General features: G+C 45.8%; 1 protein-coding gene across 2 annotated transcripts in view; it reads right to left on the bottom strand.

Moving 5' to 3' along the window:
* Positions 1 to 831: 831 nt before the first annotated feature.
* The window catches only part of LOC106591430 (ell-associated factor Eaf), a 14,829-nt gene continuing 4,170 nt past the window's right edge, over positions 832 to 11,490 (bottom strand). The window contains exons 2-7 of one of the 2 annotated variants that reach the window (XM_045690950.1): positions 7,562 to 7,664; positions 5,635 to 5,694; positions 4,796 to 4,992; positions 2,622 to 3,855; positions 1,929 to 2,109; positions 832 to 1,685 (exon numbers count right to left, since the gene is read on the bottom strand). In XM_045690950.1, the coding sequence (XP_045546906.1) occupies positions 1,940 to 2,109; positions 2,622 to 3,855; positions 4,796 to 4,992; positions 5,635 to 5,694; positions 7,562 to 7,664 (1,764 nt within the window). In that variant the 3' untranslated portion in view covers positions 832 to 1,685; positions 1,929 to 1,939. The remainder of the gene's footprint in view (positions 1,686 to 1,928; positions 2,110 to 2,621; positions 3,856 to 4,795; positions 4,993 to 5,634; positions 5,695 to 7,561; positions 7,665 to 11,490) is intronic. The other variant, XM_045690951.1, reaches the window with a different exon arrangement.

The raw sequence follows: 11,490 nt of genomic DNA, 5'->3' as shown, positions 1-11,490 counted from the left end.
TTTTGCTCTCCTTCTATGTTTTCACTCTGTTTTCCAGTTCTATACCTGCTTTTCTCTGTAATAGATATAGGACAACTAGAACAGTTCTATTTAAATGGTCTCCATGCGCTCCCTCTACTTTTCCCTCTATGTTTTCTAGTTCTATCTGCGCTCCAGTGTGTAACTACGCCAGTGTTTGGATTGGTTGGATCCAGATGAAGACAGAACATTGAAAGATACTGTAGTAGTAATGACATGTTTCTGTGTGTGTGATGTCCTGAGCTTCTCGCTCCAGATCTAAGATCAGCTTCCCCTCCACCAATTCTAACATTAACCATGCTAAACTGACCCAAGATCAGTGTCCAAGGGTGCATTCCCCCTACACCGAGCTTCTCCTTTCAGTGCTTCACTATCCATATGTTCTATCAGCCTTTACTCATGTTATTCCCAGTTCCAGTCATATTCCCAGGACAGTTATCCCAGTTACACCAGTCATATTCCCAGGAGAGTTATCCCAGTTACACCAGTCATATTCCCAGGACAGTTATCCCAGTTACACCAGTCATATTCCCAGGACAGTTATCCCAGTTAACAGTCATGTTCCCAGGACAGTTATCCCAGTTACACCAGTCATATTCCCAGGACAGTTATCCAGTTACACCAGTCATATTCCCAGGACAGTTATCCCAGTTACACCAGTCATATTCCCAGGACAGTTATCCCATAAAGTCATGTTCCCAGGACAGTTATAGTTACAGTCATATTCACAGGACAGTTATCCCAGTTACACCAGTCATATTCCCAGGAGAGTTATCAGTTACACCAGTCATAGAAAAGTTAACAGTCATGTTCCCAGGACAGTTATCCCAGTTACACCAGTCATATTCACAGGACAGTTATCCCAGTTACACCAGTAGGATAACATTGTTTATCTGAGAACAGTTTCCATAGTCAACCCAGTCCATTCCAGTGAAAATATCCACATCCAAGCTTTGCGTTGTCTCTTAGAAATAGATGGCCTCAAGCATCATTTTGGGCCAATAAGATTTCAGTTCTATTCTCAGCAACCAATCATAGTCAAGCTGTAGAGAGGGGCGTGTTCCATGGCATCTAAATCAACCAATCAATGGCTGTTGCAGCAAGCGATCTAATAATATCCGCGAACACCCTCCTTAACTGTCCAATCGGTAGCCAGTGTTTTCAAAGTAGGCGGGGCTAGAAGTATACAAGCCAATGGCTGATGGGAGATGTAGTTTGCTTAGCTCCTTTTTCAAAGGTTACATCACTTTACTTCCAGTGTTAAACATCCAGAACAACCTCCTTTCTAAGGAGAGTCTCAGTCTGAGATTGTCTATTGTCTTGATATTGCGGTTTAAATAAAGCTAGCAGAGTTTTTATAGAAAGATGCTACATAGCGGTCACCAGTCCATTCTGGGGTGCAAAGATTGACACAGCCTGCAGTAATGTCTGTTAGCATAGCCAGCAGTAGAGTCCAGAAGTGCTGCCCAGTCTCCAGTGTCCATCCTGAGGTTCCATAGCCAGGCAGTATCACTCAGTATTCATTAGGGCACACAACGTTTTAAAAACAGGAAATTAGGGTTTATTCCATGTTGTGTGTGTGTCCCTGTTTCAGTCCGTTTTCTTCCGTTTGGTGCCTAATGAACACGACCCTGGGTGGGCCCGGCAGACACAGTCGACCCAGTTGCCTGTAGAAGAGAGGTAGAGGAGTTAGATAGTCTCATTCTCAAGCTTTTCATTCTCTCCCCCGTCCATACTATGTCTGACATTTTAATATCTACACCCTCGATTTATCTTCCTTTCTCTCCCTCTTTCTCTCCCGCTGTCTCCCTCTGTCTTTCTTACCTTTCCATCTGCTGGTCTGCCTCCCCCCTTTCCCCCCCTCCTCCTCCTCCCTCCTCCTCCCTCCTCCCTCCTCTCTCCTCCCTTACCATCTCTCTCTCTACATGATCATGGTTCGGAGGGCAGCCTTGCTGATGCGGCTCCGATGTTTCCTCCTCCTGCGTCCGCGGGGAAGGGCCGGTCTGAACGGGCCCCGGGGGGGCTTGGGGGGAGGGGACGGAGTCCTGGGGGACCACCCTGGGGCCCTGCTGGAGGACAACGTGGGGGGCACTGGATGAGAGAGAGAGAGGGGAGAGAGAGGTGGAAGAGGGAGAGCGATAGAGAGAGAAGAAAGGAAGAGAGAGAGAGAGAGAGAGAGAGAGATGCATTGTGTTAGATAACATAAAATAGTCAAGGACAGTGTAATGTAATCACCTCTGAGGCGTCTGTAACAATGTCTGTAACTCCCATCACGTTTGCAACCGCTTGGAACCTGTTTTAACAGGAAGCGGAAGTTCAGGTCCCATGTTGCAGGGGGAAGGAAAGAATGACAGAACACATATGCTCATGTAATCATACATGTGGTCTACGACAGTCAGGACTACAAAAGACAACAGGTCTACTTCCTCTAACAGCCTCTTCCCCTAACGTCAACTCTCACAGGCATACATAGTTACTGACCCACAACATGCACACACACACACACACACACACACACACACACACACACACACACACACACACACACACACACACACACACACACAAACACACACACAAACAAATTCCCAAATTCCCAGTACCTGGTCTTTGTGTGGTGGTGGTTTGTGTTCGAGACTGACGATGGTGAGGATGATGATGTTCCTGATGAGGAAGATGAGGATGAGGAGGATGATGCTGTTGTTTCTGGCCCAGTTCTCTCTGTAAGAGTTCTAGAAGTTTCTTCCTGCTCTCCTCCTCTGTGACAGAGTCACCCTGATTGGTCAACTCTGAGCCTCTGTGTTTGTGATTGGTCGAATCTGAGTGTCTTTGTTCCTGATTGGACAGCTCTGTCTGGCTGTGTCGCTCTTTATCGTCCTCCTTTCTGTGATTGGTCACTTCTGTCGCTGCCTGTCTCTGACTGGTGACCTCTGTATCCTTTAGTGCGTCTCTATTGGCCACCTCTGTGCTTGAGTCATTATCATCGGTCGGTTCTGTGTTGCTGTGGACCAGTTCTGGTTTGTGATTGGCCGGTTGTTTTGTGTCAGGTGGTCCGCTGCTGTCGGATTGGGGAGCGTTGTGTTTGTATTGAGTCCTCAGCGCTGGCTCTTGGCTGTATGGTTGGTACTGTTGTTGCTGATGTTGTTGATGTTGCTGTTGTTGATGTTGTTGTTGTTGATATTGTTGCTGTTGTTGTAGATATTGTTGTTGTTGGTAGTACTGTTGTAGTTGTTGCTGTCTTCCTATCTCCTGTGTCCTCTCTGTGTTATCAATGTGTTGCCTCTCTCCTGTGTTGGGCTGTGTGTCAGTGTGTGTGCGGTGGGGTGTTTGTGACCCTCTCTCCTCCCCTCTCCCCCCCTCATACCCACTGCCATGCCCTATAGGGAGCTCAGAAGAGGGACCCGTCTGTGTGTGTGTGTCTGTGTGTGTCCCTAGCTGTGTGTGTGTCCCTACCTGCATCCCTGCCCCTGCCATTGGGTGTGTCTGTGTGTGTGTCCCTGCGAGTGTGTGTCTCCCAGGCCCGGTCCCCACCAGAGTGTGTGTCCGTGGCTGTGTGTGTGACAGGGTGTACTTGTTCTGCCACTGTCTCTCCAGCTGCCCCCTGTCATCCACATGGAACCTCTGATTGGCCTTCATGTCGTCATGGCGATGGAGGTCTTCCTTGGAGAGGGAGGGGGGTTTGGGGGTGAGTCGGGGGGAAGGAGGGGGGAGGGAGGTGGACCTGGCTGCAGCTGTGGCCGAGGGGTGTGTCTGGCAGCGGCAGGAGGCGTGGTCTTCCACTGAGATCACCGCCTTGTCGTAGTGGGGTCTCTTATCAATGTACTGAATCCTTGTTACCTGGGGGGTGAAAGGTCGCTTGTAAATCTGATGAGGTGATATGCCTACTGGACATATCCATGAATGTTTATATATAGGCCTACATATGTCAGTGTAGCTTAGACTAGGTGTGTATAATTTGTATAGGTATATCCATGTATACAGGTGTATATGTACCTGTAGATAGTGTATATTGGTGTATATGTACCTGTAGATAGTGTGTATAGGTGTATATGTACCTGTAGATAGTGTATATAGGCGTATATGTACCTGTAGATAGTGTATATTAACCTGTAGATAGTGTATATAGGTGAATATGTGCCGGTAGATAGTGTATATAGGTGTATATGTACCTGTAGATACTGTATATAGGTGTATATGTACCTGTAGATAGTGTATATAGGTGTATATGTACCTGTAGATAGTGTATATAGGTGTATATGTACCTGTAGATAGTGTATATAGGTGTATATGTACCTGTAGATAGTGTATATAGGTGTATATGTACCTGTAGATAGTGTATATAGGTGTATATGTACCTGTAGATAGTGTATATAGGTGTTTATGTACCTGTAGATAGTGTATATAGGTGTATATGTACCTGTAGATAGTGTATATAGGTGTATATGTACCTGTAGATAGTGTATATAGGTGTATATGTACCTGTAGATAGTGTATATATTGGTGTATATGTACCTGTAGATACTGTATATAGGTGTATATGTACCTGTAGATAGTGTATATGAATATATAGACAGTGTATATAGGTGTATATGTACCTGTAGATAATGTATATAGGTGTATGTGTATCTGTAGATAGTGTATATAGGTGTATGTGTACCTGTAGATAGCATTGGGGTATATATATACCTGTAGATAGTGTATATAGGTGTATATGTACCTGTAGATAGTGTATATAGGTGTATGTATACCTGTAGATAGCATCGGGGTGTATATATACCTGTAGATATCGTGTCTGAGTCACCACGGGGACGCACTGTAGCATTCTGGTGTTACAGCAGCCAGAGCAGCGCTGCACCTCCACACACGGCGGCCACAACAGGAAGTTGGCGTTGCGTCGGTCAAGCATGGCTCTGGTGACCTCCATGACCTCTGTCCTGACCTTACACACCGCCTGCTGGGCTGGCTGGGCATCTACTGGGGGAGGAGGGGAGGGAGGGAGAGAGGGGGAGGATGTTAGACTACATCATGACCTCTGTCCTGACCTGTACACTTTTAGAAAAAATAGTTACAAACGGGTCCCCATAGGAGAACACTTTTTTGGTTCCAGGTACTGTAGAACCCTTTTGGATTCCATGTAGAACCCTCTGTAGAAAGGGTTCTACCTGGAACCCAAAAGGTTTCTACCAAGAATAAAAAGGGTTCTTCAAAGGGTACTCCTATGGGGACAGCCGAAGAACCATTTAAGGTTCTAGATGGCACCTTGTTTTCTAAGTGTCAACACCTGCTGGGTCTTCGCTGGAGAGAGATTACAGGTATTATTCTTAAATGAATGTGTTCCTTGAATTTAATTCAAATCGAGGGAGACAGATAGAGATGGAGGTGGGAAGAAATAGAGAGAGAGAGAAACACACAGAGAGAGAGAGCAAGAGAGAGAGAGAGAGAGAGAGAGAAGAGAGAGAGAGAGAGAGAGAGAGAGAGAGACAGAAGGAGCCGCACCACCGCGGCGGCGGACGGACAGACAGAAGGACAGGAAGGGACAGACGACAGACAGCAGACAGAGACAGACAGAAGACAGCAGACAGACAGACAGACAGACAGACAGACAGACAGACAGACCTAGGTTTCTCCTGTATCTTCCATGGGTGTCATTTGATTGAATCTCATCTGGCTCCACCTCTAAAAGCAAGAAAAGAAGGAGAGAAAGAGAGGGAAGGAAGAAGAGAACACAGGAATAAGTCATTCAGTCAACCACCTGCATTCAACCATCTTTTCTCTGTTCTATTGTCTAAAGTGTGTATTGTGAAAGTAACTTCTGTCAATGAATCATTGTATGCATGGCTTTCTATAAAGTCCTCTTCGCTTGCTGATTGCTGTCATTTTGACTAACGGTAAGAGTCTGAGTGTGTTAGTCTGGGTCGGAGAGATAATCATTGTTCACCACACAAAGGAAGTGTTTTTTTTCTAAAACAATCACAGTCTATTTATTGCTGCAATTTGTCTGAGCTGTCGGGAATGTGTATGACTGGAGATATGAGTGTTTAAATATAGTGGTGTGTGTGTGTGTGTGTGTGTGTGTGTGTGTGTGTGTGTGTGTGTGTGTGTGTGTGTGTGTGTGTGTGTGTGTGTGTGTGTGTGTGTGTGCGTGTGTGTGTTCCGAAGGCGTCATATCTTGCTGTGTTAGGCATAATGGTCTATAATTAACTAATAAATGTCTGTGTTTGTGTCTGAATAGATGTTTATGATATAGAACAGATACTGCATTGTGCCTTATTGTATTTCCAGTCAACATTTCTGTAGTCTAGACTATTCTCTTTTCTTTCTCTCAAATAGCTATTCTTTCCTAACCGTGATGCAATCTTTCCCTTTCTCTTTTCCCTCCATAGACGAGAATGGGCCTGTCTAAAACCACCACAACCACATGTTAACCTGGCTTTGATCTGTCTCACTATATGGCTATTAGTGGGAAAGATAAGTGTCTGTCAGTCAAACTGTCTATGTATTGTATGTCTAGAACTGTGTGTGTGTGTGTGTGTGTGTGTGTGTGTGTGTGTGTGTGTGTGTGTGTGTGTGTGTGTGTGTGTGTGTGTGTGTGTGTGTGTGTGTGTAAGGTCAGAGAAGAACTGGCTAAACATAGTTGGCCTTTGTGTGTGTGTGTGTAGGGTGTGGTACGGTGATCACACACACACACACACACACATGCCCTTGTCTTGTGTCTGAGTCTCTCTCTAATAGTCTAACTCTGTAACTCTGGTTAAGGTCTCTAATAGTCTAACTCTGTAACTCTGGTTAAGGTCTCTAATAGTCTAACTCTGTAACTCTGGTTAAGGTCTCTAATAGTCTAACTCTGTAACTCTGGTTAAGGTCTCTAATAGTCTAACTCTGTAACTCTGGTTAAGGTCTCTAATAGTCTAACTCTGTAACTCTGGTTAAGGTCTCTAATAGTCTAACTCTGGTCAAGGTCAGTGACATTGTATTGTCCCTGCTGGCTCTCTCTCTGGGCCTGCCTCTCTACTGCTGCTGCAGCTTTCCCATGTAAATATTGCCATAACCAGTCAGCACACACACGCACACACACACGCACACACACACACACGCACGCACGCACTCGCACGCACTCACTCACTCACTCACTCACTCACTCACTCACTCACTCACTCACTCACTCACTCACTCACTCACTCACTCACTCACTCACTCACTCACTCACTCACTCACTCACTCACTCACTCACTCACTCACTCACTCACTCACTCACTCACTCACTCACTCACTCGGACACAGAAGCATACACACGCAAACACACCCTCCGCTACATTCCTATCGTGCCAACCTTGCTGGGCCACACCTGCATGCTCGCCTCCTCCCCATCTCTCCTGTTATTACTGCTATTATAAGAGTGTGTGTACGTGTGTGTGTGTGTGTGTGTGTGTGAACATGTGTGTGTGCAGACTGTTTATGACCATATTTCTATGGGATAGCAGCAGCAGTAGTGAGGTAGGCCCAGAGAGCCTGTGTATTAAAGGCTGTAGGAGGGCAGTTTTACCCTGGGAGTCAGTCTCTTGCTCCAGCAGCTGTTGCAGGTCCTCTATAGATGAGATAGGACTGGTTCTCACCAGCTCTACTAACGATGGTGGGAGAGGATCTCCCTGGGAGAGCGAGAGAGAGAGAGAGAGAGAGAGAGAGAGAGAGAGAGAGAGAGATAGAGAGAGATAGATAGATAGAGGAGGGGAGGGGGTGGGAGGAGAGAGAGAAAGGAGGGGAGGGGGTAGGAGGAGAGAGAGAGAGAGAGAGAGGAGGAGGTGGGAGGAGAGAGAACGAGGGGAGGAGGAGAGACAGGGGAAAGATGGGTGGAGGGGGGATGGGTGGAGAGAGAGAGGAGGAAGAAAAATATAAAAGGTTACTATCATCCTTCTTCATCTCCTTCCATTCCACCACCTCCAGGCATCATGGTCTCTTTGTCTCATCCAGTTTCACTTCCTTCTAAAGAGGAAGTGCCTTACTGTTGTCATTGTTGTTTGTTGTTGCTGTTTATCCTCTCTGTCTGTGTGTTTACCCCCACACACTGCTGTTGTTCCCCCTGTAACCCCTGGAGAACAGAAACTAACTCTTCCTCTGGTCGCCTCTTGTTTTCTCCTCTCTTCTTCCTCTCCGTCTGTCTGTCTGTCTGTCTGTCTGTCTGTCTGTCTGTCTGTCTGTCTGTCTGTCTGTCTGTCTGTCTGTCTGTCTGTCTGTCTGTCTGTCTGTCTGTCTGTCTGTCTGTCTGTCTGTCTGTCCTGTCTGTCCTGTCTATCTTAGTTACTGTCTGACTTGTATTACTTTAACTGTCAACAAAGTAACCTTCAGTATCCAACAGCACACACACACAGGGAGAGATGGTGAGATAGAGAGAGAGACTTGCTAGGGGCAATCCTCTTATACAGTATGTCTCTCTATCTTGTCTCAGAATGACTCCTAGTCACTTCTCAGTATCTCCCACAGCACAGTAGAATGGAGCCTTACAGTTATGTGTGGGAGTGTGTGTTCCTCTGAACAGTTACTGTCATGTGCTTGGAGGACTACAACAAATAGTACATCACCCCAGCAACCGTGCTCACACAAATAGACAAACAAACATATCCCATACGTACTGGTTTCACCCTCTCACTGTATCTGTGTATAGTATGTGTTAGGACCTCTCTCTCTCTCTCTCTCTCTCTCTCTCTCGTGGGTGAGTGGCCTGGACACCTGGTTGAGTTTCACAAGCCTCTGACTGACCCAGTTACTAATGTAGGACTCACAGGCTGTGTCTCTCAATGCAGCGTGTCTGCTGAATAGCCCAGAAACACTTTTTCATTTACAAGTTGACATGGTGTCATTACATTGACAGTGTAGCGAAAAATAACTACACCTCACCCCAGAGTTCACATAACATCACTGTGTGCTACCTGTTGCTACTAAACAGACAGGCTACATTCCAAATGGCACCCTATTCCCTATTTAGTGCACTACTTTAGACCAGGACCTATAGGGCTCTGGTCAAAAATAGTGCACTATATACAGTAGTGAATAAGGAGAAATTTCAGACGCAGCCAGTGTCTAAATGAGAGTAAAAACAGAGACAGGAAATTGCTAGTTAAACATTACAGAGTCTAACGGCTGTCCTTTTCTGAAGACTTTAAAAAAAGACCAGCATTGGAAAATTGCCTAATAATAGAAATACTCTAAGAAAAAAGGGTTTGGCTGTAGGTCAACGCTTTTTGGTTAAAGGTAGAACCCTTTTTGGTTCCAGGTATAACCCTTTTTGGTTCCAGGAAGTATCCTTTTTGGTTCCAGGTAGAACCCTTTTTGGTTCCAGGAAGAACCCTTTTTGGTTCCAGGTAGGACCCTTTTTGGTTCCAGATAGAACCCTTTTTGGTTCCAGGAAGAATCCTTTTTGGTTCCAGGTAGAACCCTTTTTGGTTCCAGGTAGAACCCTTTTTGGTTCCAGGTAGAACCCTTTTTGGTTCCAGGAAGAATCATTTTTGGTTCCAGGTAGAATACTTTTTGGTTCCAGCTAGAACCCTTTTTGGTTCCAGGTAGAACCCTTTTTGGTTCCAGGAAGAATCCTTTTTGGTTCCAGGTAGAACCCTTTTTGGTTCCAGGTAGAACCCTTTTTGGTTCCAGGTAGAACCCTTTTTGGTTCCAGGAAGAACCCTTTTTGGTTCCAGGTAGAACCATTTTTGGTTCCAGGTAGAACCCTTTTTGGTTCCAGGTAGAACCCTTTTTGGTTCCAGGAAGAACCCTTTTTGGTTCCAGGTAGAACTATTTTGGGCTCCATGTAGCACCACCTGTGGAAAAAGTTCGACATGGAACTCAAAAAGGTTCTACCTGAAACCAAAAAGGGTTATTAAAAGAGTTCTCCTTTTAGGTTCTGGATAGCACGTTTTTTTCTAAGAGTGTACTTCTGCAGAAAAGCTAGATCATTCTGAAAGGAATGATTCAGTCACTTCCTCCAGGGATCGTTCACGCCAAAATCAAAGTTATTTGAAATACGGGTTCAGACCTCATAACGTGGTCTAACGTTGAGGTGGAACGACATCCCAAGACATGTAGTGCAGATCCAACTACAGCCCTACAGAGGCCCAGATAAACGGGACTAAAAGAAGGAAGTTAGCTGGTGTCTATGTTTCCCATTGGTTTAGGATAGAGGCCTATAGCTGTCACTTTAAGGGGCTCCACTGTCTCTTGGTGTTGATTCATGACCCATAATCCTGACATGACGTTTCCTACACACGGGTCCGATGGTCCGATATCATATGCCAGTACATCTAACACTGTTTTAAGACTGACTGTCAGTGTGTGTGTGTGTGTGTGTGTGTGTGTGTGTGTTCAGGGGCCCTACAGAGGGGAAGCCCAGGGGTTCATGGGAAGACAGAACGTGTGGAATGTCAGAGGAGAAAGGTGAGGTGTAATGGAACAGAATTATGGGGCCAGCTGACTGATGACACACACACACACATACACACGCACACTGGTCACAAGTGCGCAAACTTACTTGACTCACAAGCATACTGTCGAAAGACCCCCCTCCACCCCCCACACACACTCCATACATCCATACATGCACAGGAACATATGATGAACAGCCAACAAACTAAACAGCCATGTACATCCTGGCCTCGATCCCCTACACTTGGCACAGACACACAGACCAACACAGAAACGCACACACACACCTGTGCTGCAGCCCCACAAACACACTGAGCGGATTCCTGCTGTCGGTGACAAACGGAGGGGAGGATGATGGATAGAGAGATCAAATGAAACGGGGAAGACAAGAGAGGAGATGGGGATTTACAGAGATATCTCCTTACCTGCTCTCACGTCAACCTATTCATCTAACTGAGAGAGAGAGAGAGAGAGAGAGAGAGAGAGAGAGAGAGAGAGAGAGAGAGAGAGAGAGAGAGAGAGAGAGAGAGAGAGAGAGAGGGAGGAATAAAGGGAGGTGGCATTCAGAAAGAGAGGGAATGAAATAAACTAATAATCAAATAGTTACTATTATGCCTCTTTCACCTAAACCTGCACTGTAGACCTGCTGTCTGTCTGGACTACTGTTTACTGTGTATCTCTGACTCCTATAGACCTGTACTGTAGACCTGCTGTCTGTCTGGACTACTGTTTACTGTGTATCTCTGACTCCTATAGACCTGTACTGTAGACCTGCTGTCTGTCTGGACTACTGTTTACTGTGTATCTCTGACTCCTATAGACCTGTACTGTAGACCTGCTGTCTGTCTGGACTACTGTTTACTGTGTATCTCTGACTCCTATAGACCTGTACTGTAGACCTGCTGTCTGTCTGGATTACTGTTTACTGTGTATCTCTGACTCCTATAGACCTGTCCTGTAGACCTGCTGTCTGTCTGGACTACTGTTTACTGTGTATCTCTGACTCCTATAGACCTGTACTGTAGACCTGCTGTCTGTCTGGGCTACTGTTTACTGTGTATCTCT

The sequence above is a fragment of the Salmo salar genome, chromosome ssa12 (genome assembly GCF_905237065.1).
Source record: "Salmo salar chromosome ssa12, Ssal_v3.1, whole genome shotgun sequence".
NCBI classification, from domain to species: domain Eukaryota; kingdom Metazoa; phylum Chordata; class Actinopteri; order Salmoniformes; family Salmonidae; genus Salmo; species Salmo salar.
This window is presented reverse-complemented; position numbering and strand designations above follow the sequence as displayed.